This window comes from Pelodiscus sinensis, chromosome 1 (genome assembly GCF_052426305.1).
Source record: "Pelodiscus sinensis isolate ZL-2025 chromosome 1, ASM5242630v1, whole genome shotgun sequence".
Taxonomy (NCBI): Eukaryota; Metazoa; Chordata; order Testudines; family Trionychidae; genus Pelodiscus; species Pelodiscus sinensis.
In genome coordinates, this window is record NC_143052.1 from 99,576,837 (window position 1) to 99,590,882 (window position 14,046).

At 49.0% G+C, this 14,046-nt stretch overlaps 2 protein-coding genes across 4 annotated transcripts in view; one reads left to right on the top strand and one right to left on the bottom strand.

The window, feature by feature from the left end:
• The window catches only part of WASHC4 (WASH complex subunit 4), a 72,759-nt gene extending 64,146 nt beyond the window's left edge, over positions 1-8,613 (bottom strand). For all 3 annotated transcript variants that reach the window (XM_075938562.2, XM_075938557.2, XM_075938551.2), the window contains exon 1: positions 8,483-8,613. In XM_075938562.2, coding sequence (XP_075794677.1) covers positions 8,483-8,543 — 61 coding nt within the window. In that variant the 5' untranslated portion in view covers positions 8,544-8,613. The remainder of the gene's footprint in view (positions 1-8,482) is intronic.
• Positions 8,573-14,046, top strand: part of ALDH1L2 (aldehyde dehydrogenase 1 family member L2) — a 67,454-nt gene continuing 61,980 nt past the window's right edge. The window contains exon 1 of the mRNA XM_075938571.2: positions 8,573-8,941. Within this exon, the coding sequence (XP_075794686.2) occupies positions 8,588-8,941 (354 nt within the window). The 5' untranslated portion in view covers positions 8,573-8,587. The remainder of the gene's footprint in view (positions 8,942-14,046) is intronic.

The following is a 14,046-nucleotide window of genomic DNA, read 5'->3' on the forward strand; positions in this document are numbered from 1 at the left end:
TATCTAGTTTAATCTATTCTTTAGTTTGAAGAACTGTCTCCTTAAATCACTTCAGTTAACCAGATTGATAATAAGTAGATAAAATTTCATAAGCCAAGGGAAAACCTAACTCAAATGTATCAAATTTAAATGGAAGTTTCCCTATTTGCCAGAAGCTGCAAAACATTTATGACATATTTTAGTGTGCATGTATTTTCACGATTGAGCTTAAACAAGCTAATTTACCAGATAAGTCAACTTTATAACATGAATAGACAACACAGACAACAAATTATATGACATCTGTTTCTTAATATTGCACATTAGTTTAGAGAGAGATCCCTGGCCAAACATCTATGGTAATAGTATACCCACGAGGCAAAGAGTATCTTATCACTTCTTAGAATTCACCAGTAACTGCATTACAAAACAGCTGTTCCCATCATTTTCTCATAATTTGATTGCAGGATTATGTTGTCATAAGTCATCACCCAGAAGTCTAACCATCTTCAAGCTAACTCTTCCTCTGTCAGAGCATTCTGCTTTACCACCACTTGAAGTTAAATGGCCAAATAAAGTGGCAGCCCATTCATTGCTAAGAGTAGAGATATATTTAAGCAACACTCCACTGTGCAAATATCAAATTTATGTTCATTGGTAAATTAAGTACACAGGCTGCTAATCTTTACAAATTCCACTTATTATTACCATAACATAATATTCCAAAATCAAGCATCTGAATGAGTGCCATATTTCTCATTTACTTGAATTCATCAAAATATGCAAAAAGGCATACTTGTTACTATAGAGTCACTGATTACTGCTCCACGGTTAAGGCTGAGTTGAGTTTTGCGCATAAAGCAAGGATTCAGCCTCCACTGTGTGTTAAGACTACTGTATCCTCCCCAACAGTACCATAGAGCAACAATACAGGTTGCACCTCTCTAACCAGGACTTTCATCTGGCAACATCCAAGGTTTAGCAGGACTATGGATGTTGCTGAACAAGAGATCTCGGGGCAGGAGGGCCAGTAGCTGAGAGCCTCATGAAAGGTGAGACTGGTGGTAGCGGGAATAGGGCCTCAGCAACTTGGCAGCAGTAGCAGGGTTATGGTAACAGGGTAGAGGCAGCCAGACAACTCAGCTGGAGTCACGGCAGCCTGTGCTTGCCAGCCCAGCAGCAGGGTTGTCCTGTGGCAGTCCGAGTGGGACTGCGTGTCGGCCTGGCAGTGGGGACAGAGCCATGGTAGCGGGGACAGAGCCGTGGTAGCGAAGCAGGGGAAGCCCATCTGGAGCCGCAGTAGCGGAGCTGCGGCAACCCAGCTGGGGCTACAGCAGGTTGGTAGCCCAATCAGGGCCACATGCTGGTGCCCCAGTAATGGGGCCAGGGCTGCATGCTGCTGTGCTGACAGTGGGGCTGGAGCAGCAGTTATGGCAGTGGGGCCAGGGCAGCTGTGTTGCCTGACCAGGAGCAGGGCCAAAGGAGCTGGCTGTGGGGAAGGGTGGCAGGCTCAGGGGGCTGGTGGCAGGGGATCTTCCCTGGTCTGGCAAATTCCCTCATCTGAGACTGCTCAGGTACCGAGGGTGCCGGACCAGTGAAGTCCAACAAGTATTTATACCAGTACATTAGAGAACATTTTAGTATTTTTGAAAATAAAGCCACCTAAAAGGATAGCTATACAAAGTCAATCTAGGCAAATCATGCAACAAATCATTACATTAACACAATACCCACTAGGGATATGAAAATGTAACTGTGTACACTTGGGCTCATTGGTAAACCTTCACGGTTACTTGGAGGATCCTGGTACATACGAGGATCACAATGGTTTCCAAGGAGACGACTGTTGCCTCATGTATAACCGTGTAACCACTGAAATTTTCAGTAGTGACACATTTACTTAATTAAACACAATTTAACATCTCTAATACCCACTATCCCCGTGGTCCCCAACATGGTGCCCGCGGGCGCCATGCGCCCGCGGGGGCATTTCTCTGCGCCCGCCAACTGCTCAGGGCTGGCCTGGCCCCGGGCATGTGGCGCATCTGCGGTGCCGGAGCCGGCCCCGGGCACGTGGCGCACGGAGAGCGCCGGCCCCGGGGGCGCCGCAGATTCACGCCCCGCAGCGCATGGGGGGCAGGGGGGGGGAAGAAAGCGCTAGCGCCGGCCCCGGGCACGCGGCGCTTGGGGGAGGAGGGGGAGGGGAGAGAGCGCTGGCCCCGGGCACGCGGCGCTTGGGGGAGGAGGGGGAGGGGAGAGAGCGCCGGCCCCGGGCGCGCGGCGCTTGGGGGGGGGGGGAGAGAGCGCCGGCCCCGGGCGCGCGGCGCTTGGGGAAGGGGGGGGGGGGGAAGAGAGCGCCGGCCCCGGAATGCGGCTATGGGGGGGCCCTAACCCCCCCCCGGGCGCCCGGCGGGCGAACGGCCACGCCCCCTGGCGCCCGGCAACCCCAAATGGTTGGGGACCACTGCACTATCCTGATGGGTTCTTTATTTTGATATAGTGTTATATGTACTCCTAGCACTTTGTGATACAGTAGAACCTCAAGAGTTACAAACACCTCTGGACTGGAGATTGTTCGTAACTCTGAACAAAACATTACGGTTATTCCTTCAACAATTTACAGCTGAACACTGACTTAATACAGCTTTGAAAATTTTCCTATGCAGAATAAAAATGCTGCATTGTTTTTTTAGTAGTTTACATTTAACACAGTACTGTACTGTTTTTGCCTTTTTTTCCCCCCCTCACTCATCTCTGTTTCTATCTGATGGCCCACTTCCAATTCCAAATGAGGTATTTGCGCTTCATTGATTAGTTAGTAACTCTGCTGTATGTAACTTGGAGATTCTACTACAGTTAAAATGCCCCAAAAGAATGACATCTTGCCCCTAACGAATTTACAGCCTAGATTAGTCGTTCTCAATAGGGACATAAAAACCCATTTAAAAAGTTAGCCAGTTAAACATTAAGTGTAATTGTTTAACTGGGATCCCAGGCTGGAACAGCCCCCCCACCTACAGCACAGTGGGCCCAGATGGGCTGGAGCAGGCAGCTGCTCCAGCCTGGCCAGGCTATTGGTTAACTGGTTTGTTATGTTTAATTGCTTAAACAGAAAAACAACAAATAGCCTTTCAGCACCTTAAAGACTAACAAAAAACGTAAATGGCATCATGAGCTTTTATGGGCACAATCTACTTCTTAGGTTAATAACTGGAGTTATTAAAGGTCCAGTTTCGAAATAAGGCTTTGGCGGGATGGGGGGGAAAGAAGGAAAAAAAAAAAGAGAGAAAAATAGTCAATTAGAATCTCCATACTACATGAAGTTGATAGAGAAGTTGCAAATTGTTCTTAAGTACCCATTGTTTTGTTTTTTATGTCTTTAGGATGTGAAATGTAGTGGGCCATCCAGCCAATGTCTTTATTCATACCTTTGTGACAGGAATCAAATCTGTACATAAAGTTAAGTTCCAAGGCTTCCCTGAGTACAGGCAGTCCCCGACGTACGCGGATCCGACTTAAGTCGGATCCGCACTTACGAACCGAGCTTTCTCGCCCCGGAAGTCGGGGCGAGAAAGCCCCGTTCGTAAGCTGCTCCGGTGCCCCTGGTCTGCTGGAGACCGTCTCCAGCAGACCAGGGGCACCGGGCGGGTTCCCGCGCTTCTGCTGCCCCTTGAGACCCGGTGCCTGTGGTCTGCTGGGGACGGTCCCCAGCAGACCACAGGCACCCGGACTGAAGCCGCAGCCGCGGGGGGTCCCGCGCCTCTGAGGCTTTGCCAGAGCAAAGCCTCAGAGGCGCGGGGAACCGCCGCTGCTGCCGCTTTGACTGAAGCGGCAGCAGCGGCGGTTCCCCGCGCCTCTGAGGCTTTGCTCTGGCAAAGCCTCAGAGGCGCGGGACCCCCCCGCGGCTGCGGCTTCAGTCAGGGTGCCTGTGGTCTGCTGGGGACCGTCCCCAGCAGACCACAGGCACCCAGACTGGAGCGGCAGCAGCGGCGGTTCCCCGCGCCTCTGAGGCTTTGCTCTGGCAAAGCCTCAGAGGCGCGGGACCCCCCCCGGGCTGCGGCTTCAGGCCGGGTACCTGTGGTCTGCTGGGGACCATCCCCAGCAGACCACAGGCACCCAGACTGAAGCCGCAGCCGTGGCGGGGTCCCTCGCCTCTGAGGCTTTGCCAGAGCAAAGCCTCAGAGGCGCGGCACCCCGCTGCCGCTGCGGCTCTGCTCCCCGTGTCCCTGGTCTGCTGGGGGGGGGGCGCAGCTAGTGTGCTCCCCTCCTCCCCCAGCAGACCAGGCTTTTGTTTTGGACTCTGGGGCAGAGCAGCTGGGGCGCTGCCGATTGGTCCTGCAGCGCCCGTGGGCACTACTGGACCAACCCGGCAGCACCCCAGCTGCTCTGCCCCAGGTCCTGATTCAGCCGCTGCTGGTCAGTTTCAGCAGCGGCTGAATCAGGACGTCTGGGGCAGAGCAGATGGGGTGCTGCTGGGTTGGTCCAGTAGCACCCCAGCTGCTCTGCCCCAGGCGTCCCCAAGTCAGCTTCTGCTGAAACTGACCAGCGCTGACTACAGGAAGCCCGAGGCAGAGTTGCTCTGCCCCGGGCTTCCTGGAATCAGCTGCTGATCAGTTTCAGCAGCAGCTGACTTGGGGACGCCTGGGGTTCTTAAGTTGATTCTGTATGTAAGTCAGAACTGGCGGTCAGTTTCAGCAGTGGCTGAATCTGGACGCCAGTTCCGACTTACATACAGATTCAACTTAAGAACAAACCTACAGTCCCTATCTTGTACGTAACCCGGGGACTGCCTGTATTTGGCTTGTGGAATTGGCCTGAAACAGTAAGGTGACTTTCAGATCCATTAATGAGTGCCTGGACAAGTTAAAATGTTCCCCAGCAGGTTTCTGTGTGTTACCTTTTCGGATATCTGATTTGTGTCTCTTAATTCTTGCCAACAGAGACTGTTCAGTTTGACCAATATACATGGCAGAGGGACTATTTGTTGTTGTTTAAGTTTTTCCAGTTACAGACAAACTTGGCTACCCCTCTGAAACTGCTTAAACAGAAGCAGGCAGGGGACTGCTCCAGCCTGGCTAGCCTGGAGTCCCACGGCCCACGTGTGAGGGATGCTCTGGCCGGGCTGGAGCATCCACTGCGCAAGGCATGGTGGGCCTGGCGAGGCTGGAGCAGTCCCCTGCCCGTGGCATGGCAAACCGTACCAGGCATGGTAAGCATGACCCTTACCATTCACATCCCTATTCAGCACACACTCAGCTTTCTATATTCCCCCACTCTTTTGCCAGAGAAACTGTCATGGCTTCTAGCAGAAGAGAGATCATATCTGGGAATAAAAGAGATATGGGTAAAAAAGGAAAATGTGTCAAGTGTAAGCAATGCAAGAAGATAATACAGGGCCCTACCTGCAAGAATGAAACATAAGAAAATCTTCTTACTGAGAGAAAATAATGTTGATGAAGATATGTATATGGCTAAATGGATCAACTGGCTAGTAACTTAAGTAATTCAGTTTGCAAAACATCATTCTTCAAGACTCTATGTCTTTTAGTACAAATGTGATTTGACAGGTAAATTCCCAAGATATTTACTGTGTTGGATATTGCTAGAAAGAAAAGGATTTAGGATAGCTAATCCTTTTGGTTTGTTTAATTAACTAGTTTTAAAATCTATCATTCAAGTATACAGTGCAGAAAGCTGCAAAAGAAGAAATCTAAAGCTGCCACCAAGTGTCATTTTCTTATTTCCTACATTTCTTATTACATAATACATACCTCTTATTTTGGAACATCACAGACCATAAGGCTGATGCCATAAGTCTAGTCTCTATTTTACACCAGCGTAACTCAGCTTTTCCAAGGGAACCCCATTTTATACTTGTTCTCTCAAAACCAGAAGTGCTAGTGAGGTTCAATGGTGCTTGTTGGTTAATGGTTTTGCTTATACTCAACTAGCTCCCAGGGCAGCAGTGAGTGAAGCCACCTCCCTGGGAGCCAGGATGGCAGGATTTGGTGGCCCTGCTCCCAGGATAGCTTTATTGCAGGCTCCCCAGTACAAAAGCTAAATGGTTACTTATACAGTTACCCATAGCTAAGCTTTATACTGCAGAGCCTGCAGCACATATAACTGTGTAATTGCTGACAATCTCAGCAGTTACAATGTTACCCAAATACTCAATTTTTAACATCACCAATGACCATCTCCCACCACTCCTTGGCAAACAAGTTGGGAGAGTCCCCATTCCCTTCACTCTTCAAATTTTGAAGGGAAGTGAAAGACTTCTCTCTCCTATTAGCAAGAAACTGAATGAGCGGTGGCTGTTCTAGTTCTAGCTATATACCTATGAAGCAAAGAATAATAAAAAAAGATGGCACCTCCCCTAAGCTGGTTCCAGTGACAGTGTTCATATTATATACCTTCCCAGAAGCCCGGTGATGGATTTCCACACAGATGATGTTACTGCACCTAAACTGAACTTTTCCAGTCCTCAGTCTTTCACATTTGCTAGCCAGTAGCTGACTAGCCATTCAGGATCAGAAAAATTCACGAGTGATGAAATGTAGACAATTCACCGGTGTTAATAAACCTACACTTATGAGAAGCTAAAGATATTTACAGACTATCAATGAGTAAAATATTGTTTTTGCATATCACCTAAAAGGTTACCAATTAGGGATGTTAAAAAGCAGGTAATTGGTTAAATGTATAACGACTGAAAACAGTTACCCGAACCAACAACACAAGGTGGCAGCTAGTGCGCACCAGTAAACAGCTTTTATGCTGGCTCCCAGCTCACATTGGCTCCCACCTGCTGCCACACTCCTGGAAAGCCAGTGCGCACTTTTAAGCTGGCTCCATGTGCACACTGACTGCCACCCTTCACCAGCAGGTCCCTAATCTTCCTGTAATTTCCTGCAATAATGAAAATCTAAACATATAAAATGCTTTAAAATAATCAACATTATCTGTCAAAATTATAAGAAAATAAAAGCTGAATTCTGCCAAGCCTAGTTTTATACCTGATAATGTAACATTAAGAGCAGGGTAGGGATGGTCTAGCTTGAGGTGGGCAATAATTTTTGATCAGGAGCCGCTTCAGAAATTTCTGAGGGGACTGCCCCAAACCAGCCTCTTTCACCTGCCTGGTAATTCTGTTTCTTTTCTGTATGGTTTTCTGAGAAGCAATCCCATTCCCTGCACATCCGGTACTTTACAGTGTAACAAGTGCATTCCATGAACTTTCTTAGAAACTAAGTAATCTACAAGGACAGAAAATGGCACACATGCAGGCTGACAAAGAATTAATCGTCATTCAAAAAGTTGAAGTGAAATTGCAAGAGAATGCCCGGCTTAGTTCCCTTCAAGCCACAGCAAACACACAACACGGAACTAATTTATTCTAGCGTGACTTATCTGCTAATCAAGACAAACTGCAAAGAAAGAGGCATCACTGTTTCAGCTGGAAAAATTCCCAATGCATGTAAATACACCAGACAAAAGTCAGTTTATCCCTCTTGTTTGATTCTCCCATGATTGTTTGGGATATTTGCTAAATTATCTCAAGTAGTTACTGGGGATGTGGAGGGAGGAAAAACAAAAGAAAGATGAACCTTTAAACCACAAACTGAATATGAATCAATGTGATGCAGTTGCAAATGAAGCTAATATTCTGGGGGAAAGGAGGTATTATCAGGAGTGTTGTATTCAAGACAAAGGAAGTACTTTCCTACTTTACTCAGGACTGGTGAGGGCTTAGCTAGGAACTTATCTAAATCTGGGTGCCAATTTAGGAAAGATCTGGAGAAACTGGAAAGAGTCCAGATGAGAGCAACAAAAATAATAAAGGATTAAAAAACACACACAAAACCCTGACCTATGGAGAAAAGTCATGTTTAGACCTGAAAAAAAACCGGGGAGGAGGGGATGACCTGATAATAACCGTCAAATACACTGAGGGCAGGGGCACAGGGAACGATGATCAACTGCTCTCCATAGCCACTGAAGCCAAGATAAGAAGTCAATTGCCTTAAACTGCAGCAAGGGAGGCGCAGGTACTAGAAACACTCCCGCGGTAAGAGCTGCCAGGGACGCCCCATCACTGGAGAGCGGCCAGAGCAGGCAGGGATGGGCGAGGACAGGTTGCCTGGTCCTGCCCCAGCGCAGGCAGCTGGCGGCGGTGACCTCACCAGGCCGGACACCGGTGCGACCCCAAGCCCAGCCTGCAGCCAGACAGGGCCGGGACGAGCGACACTGACCCGCGGCCGGCTCCGGGCGCGCTGCCTCCCAGGGGGCCAGGCCCAGGACAAAGCAGGGAAGGGTCACTCCCCTCCCCTCCCCCCGCCTGCGGAGGGCACGCGCGTGACAGGCAGGCGCTGCTGGACAACCGGGTGCAACCGTCCCTGTCCCCGCCACCGGCCGCGCTCTTGGCCGTTGGCTCCCGCCCGCGCCCCGCTGCGAAGGGGAGGGGCCCGGGGCGCTCTTCTCGCGCCCCTCCCCCGCCGCTTACTCTGGGAACCGTCGTCGAAGCGGTCGAACTCCCAGTCCGGAGAGAGGGTCTCCAGCGCCATGGCAGCAGCGCCCGGCCTCCGGCACGAGACTTCCGGCGGCGCGCATGCGCACGCTGCACGCCGGGAAATGGAGTGCGGCGGGGCGAGCGCGAGGGCGGCAGGGACGGAGCCAGCGAAGGAGCCAGGTCCTGGCCCGGAGGGGCCGCAGCAGCAGCGCCCCCTCCTGGAGCAGCCGTGGGAACTGCAGCCGCCGCCGCCGCCGCCTGGCTGGGTCCGCGGTGCAAGGGCAGGACCGGCAACCGCCACAGCCCCGCTCGGTGCGCCTGGCGCTGGCTTGCGGGGCCGGAGCCCGGGCAGCCATTCCCGGCTCTGACACTGAGCTCCTGGGTGACCGCAGGTGGCGTCGCTCCCGGTGCCTCAGTTTCCCCACCCGGGACCTGTCTGATCTATTTAACACTGTGAGTGGGGACGTTGTGTTGGGTTTGATGAAAGTTACTTAAATTTCTTACAGACACTGTTGTAGCAGGTGAGGGCGTGGAGTTACCATACAATAGTCCCTGTAAATATGGTAATAGAAATGTAGCCGTGTTAGTCTGGGGTAGCTGAAGCAAAATACAGGACAATGTAGCACTTTAAAGACTAACAAGATGGTTTATTAGGTGATGAGCTTTCCTGGGCCAGACCCACTTCCTCAGATCAAATAGTGGAAGAAAATAGTCACAACCATATATACCAATTTACAATATGGGGTACAGACAGTATGGGGGGCTCAAGGGAGGGAGTGGAGGTGCAGGCGTCAGGGCTGGAGCCTAGGGGGTGGGGTCCTGTGTTCCCTCTAAGCTGAGCACATGGGCACTCAGGAAAGGTTCAAATGCTACTCAGCTGATTAGTTGAGCACCCACAATGCCCACAGCTGGTAGCATGTTTTTCTACTTGGGGTGCACACCTGCACATGCCACAGTGCATGTAACAAAAATTTATTCTGCACATTGTTGGAAAAAATTAGAACATTGATACGGTCTTAGGCCAGGGAGCAGGGTGTGTGTGGAGGTGTCAGGGCAGGAACTTGAGGATGTGGGGGCTCAGGGGAGGGAGCTTGGTATGTATGTTGGTAGCTGCAGGAGTCAGGGTTGGTGTGAAGGGGGGCTCAGGGCACGGGGTATGTGTGGATACAGAGAGCACAGGCGCAATTGGTATGGTACAGCAGGGAGGTCAAGCCTCCCACTCACCAAGATTCATACTAGGAGTCTGCTTCCTGTTCCCTTTCAACACTCTTGAGCAAGGGAAGCTCACAGCCTGGGTCACTCACTCCATAAATAGCACCCTGCAAATCTCAGAAGCTCATTTGGGAGTGTGCCACACCTCCACCTGCAGCCAAGTGCTTCATCAAACCCAGCTCTTTCTTGCCAGAACAGCACACCGGCTTACTTTCACCTCTGGTTTGTGCAGGCCTGCTGATGCGGAGGCTGGGGGGAAGGAGGGCAATAGGGGCAGTTGCCCTTGGGTCTGGCATTTCTAAAGGGCCCAGGGTTGTAGCAGTGCCTGGAACCCCATTTCCTTTAAATTGCTGCCAGAGTACCCCATGATGTGCTTCAGGCTACTATAAAGACTGGAAGGGGCTAGTTCTTAGTCATCTGAACAGCAGTGAGGGCTGGCTGCCCCAGCCCTTCTGCCCAGGCCTCCTTACCCCCCCACCCCTTCCAGAAATGCAAAGCCACGCTCCCCCTCACTTTGCCCAGGGGTCCAGCATGGCTGTTGGCTCCCCCATGTTTGTGAAATATGTACTGAGACCCTGACTCCAGCTTCTAGGTCGCAAATAATATGTCTGACTAGGGATGTAAATATCCATTAAAGTTAAACAATATACTTATAATAATTTCACCAGTTAACCATGGAGAGCTCATGGGCTCTTGTTGGTCTGGCAGGACCTCTGCCACACCAACAGCACCACAGCCAGGGGGCTGCTCTGGCCTGGTTGTGTGGAAAGCAGGGAACTGCTCTGGCCCTTCCATACCATGGGTGGGGTGCTGCTCTAGCCATGCCATGATCTGGCCCTGCAGGTGCGTAACCAGGGGTCCGTGCTGGCTCGGCCAGGCCCCCTGCAACTGGGGTCCTGCTGGCCAACGGAAGAAAGGAGAATTTGCTCCCACCAGCCAGGCACTGTGGTTAACAGGTAAGCATGCCAGTAAGACTAATGCTTACCTGGTAACCAGTTAACCTTTTACATCCCTACTTCCAGTCCAAAGCAGCAGCAGAAAGTTGTAATAACAGCCATTGCAATAATTAGGTTTAAAATAAGAGCAGTAATAAAGAAGGGGAGCACCTAAGGTTACAGGATTTGGGAGGAACATCAAGAATAGGTCCACTGAGAACAGCAGTGCCACCATCTAGTGTACCAGCTGCAGAGGTAGCAATAACATCAGGAGCAGTGTCACCAGTGGCAGCACCAATTTCAATAGAAAGAATAACAGCCACAAAAGGGACTACAGCAGCAAGAGCAATATCACTCAGATCAAGGTTAACAATTGCAATAGCGTCAGGAGCACCAGCAGTTATATTCATAGCAGCTACAGATTTGCCCCATGTTACACTTACCTAGGTGAAAACAGCAATTTCATCATTTGGCATTTATTCAATTCCATTAGGAGCCCAAAGGACTAATAAATATAGACAGAAAGTGGTTTCTAGGGAAGAAAGGTTTTGCTGTGTGTGTTTTATTAAGACATTTGAAATCTCCATGATCAATTTGTATCCTGTTTAAATAGAGGTGAAAAGAACAGACTTGGAACAATAGTGCGGAGATTCATTTCTTGTCAAATAACAGAAATAATAAGTCAATCTTTGGGATAACTTGAAAAAAGAGAGATGATGATGTATGTATTTTTGGTACATGGCACTAGTGTCTCTCCTCAGTTAACTGGTTTCTGTGCAAATATCATTTTTAAGGCCACAAAAAAATTAAGAGCTTGATTATACAACATGCCAGGAGTGGGCAATAATTTTTGATGAGGGACCATTCCAAGATTTTAGAAAGTGGTCGAGGGCTGCACTCTTCCGGGATATAAATGGAAAAATTCTGGGGTCTGGGATGGAGGTAAGGTGCAGAAGGGAGCTTAGGGTAAGGAAGTGGGGTGCAGGAGGAAGAATGGGGTCTGGGAGGGAGTTTTGGTGAAGAAGACAGTTGTGACCTAGGGCAGAGGGCTGGGATGCAGGGTTCTGGGATATGACCTAGGCTAGGAGGGGACTGTGATCTGGGGCAGGAGATTGTGGTGCCAAATCTGGGAGGGAGTATGGGTGCAGGAGGAGGCAGAGGGTTTGAGTATGTGGAGGGGGGATAGAGGGCTGGGGTGCCAGAGGCAGGTTCTGGCTGGGAGGCACTTACCAGCAGAAACCTGAGGCAGACAGCCTGCTGTAGGCTGCTCATTGTTCCACTGCTGGCATGAGAGGGAAGGGGCAGGAGGGAGGGAGAATGCTTCATATTCCGCCCCTGTGCCCATCAAAAATTCTTGGCTCCTATTAGCCAGAAACTGAGAGATTGACCAGTGGGAGCTAAGAGATTTTGCTGGGGGTGGGAACAGCACAAGAAGTCCTCCTCCTTCTCCCTCCCCAGCTCTCCTGAGCAGAGAACAGCTGGCTTTTAAAAACATGAAGGCTGTGTCTACATTGGTGAGATCTTGCGCAAAAATGCTTGCTTTTGTGCAAAAACGCGCAAAAACTTGCTGCCTGTCTTACACAGGCCACAAGTTCTTGCGCAAGAATACTGATATTCTAATGTGTGCAATCAGTGCTTCTTGCACAAGAACTATGATGCTCCCGCTCAGGAATAAGCCCTCTTGCACAACTGTTCTTGCGCAAGAGGCCAGTGTAGAAAGGCAACATGAATTTCTTGCGCAAGAAAGCCCTAAGGCTAAAATGGCCATCAGAGCTTTCTTGTGCAAGAGAGCGTCTACACTGGCATGGATGCTCTTGCGCAAAAGCACATCTCTTGCGCAAAGGCACATGCCAGTGTAGACGCTCTCTTCTGGAAGAGTTTTTGCACAAGAACTCTTCCACAAAAGAGTTCTTGTGCAAAATCATGCCAGTGTAGACGTAGCTGAACTAATCTCTGCCTTAGGGTTCTGCTGAGGCAGCCAGGAGTCAGATCTGATGGCTTGGCGGGCCGGATCCAGCCCAGTGGCAGCCTCTTGCCCACTCCTGCAACATGCTGAGCATCAGAAAGGACAAGGTTCTCTCACTTTCCATTTAACTCAGTGGTAAATGGATAAATGCACAGTTATCTTCACATCTATATTAAGCTCCTGGAGGAACTGGGCCCTAATTTAGACTAAGGATATAAAATCACATTTAATTAGTTAACAGGTTAAATGTTAAGGTTAACCTATTAAATAGGGGGTGGAATGCCCCTGCACATGGCACCCGGGGCAAGTGCTGCTGTGGGCAGGAACTGCTCTGGCCAGTGGAACACCCCCTGCCTGCTGTGGGCCCCATGAAGCTGGAGAAATCCCCTGCCTATAACAGGTGAGAGAAGGGGGGGTAGGTTCTCCCAACCCCCCACCAGTTAACCATTCACATCCCTAATTTAGACTTGAGATTCAGGGCCATATTCCATGTATATGCAACTTTCATTGAAGTCAGTGAAGGTCTCATATATTTAAAGTCAGGATATAGCTTCCAATTTTTAAAAATAAAACAATACGTGAACTGAATATATAGGAGAAATATATTCCAGAGTGTGTGAGTTTTTATGAGACTGCAAAATGTGAACAAAGTGAACTAACCAGACATTGTGAACAATTGCCAAGCTCTGTAATCATGTGTATAGAGATGTCTATATAGGGTGCGTCTACACAGCAGGACTTAACTTAAAATAAGATATGCAAATTGAGTTATGTCAATTGCGTAGCTTATTTCAAAATAGCTTATTTTGAAATTGGGAGCGTCTACACAGCACTTATTTCAAAATAGAGCACTCTTTCTCTGACTTCCCTTACTCCTCGTACAGGAATCGGAGTAAGAAGTCCTCCAGCTTAACAGTATTTTGAAATTATTTTGAAATAACTGCTTGATGTGTAGACGCAGATTAAGTTATTTTGAAATAATGCCAGTTATTTCAAAATAATGTTGCTTTCTAGACGTACCCTAAGTGAGCACGAAATAGAAGGCAGAAATGAGAATTTTTTGAATGAGAATGTTATTTTGAAAGAAGACATTTGGAGAAAAGGCTTTAAGTGAGGTAAGCTTAAATAACAATGTTTTTATAGAAGTAAGCCACATGTTTTCCTTTTATGATATAGTTTTTGAAATAACTGATTCATCCTTTTCAGTTTAATCACTAGGTGGCACTCTTTGTTCAGTTGCATTGGTGTTGTAAAAACAATGAGTAGTCTTGTAGTTCAATGTTAAGTGCCGCTGGATCTTCTTTGACATTGACTCAGATTTGTTTGCAAAAATTATTAGATTTCTAGTGACAGCAAGTCAGGACTAGTTTTGATTGATAAGTGCATATGCAGACTTAGAAGGGGTTTGTATGGGCTTTGCTCTGCTGAACTTCTTTGGACATTTT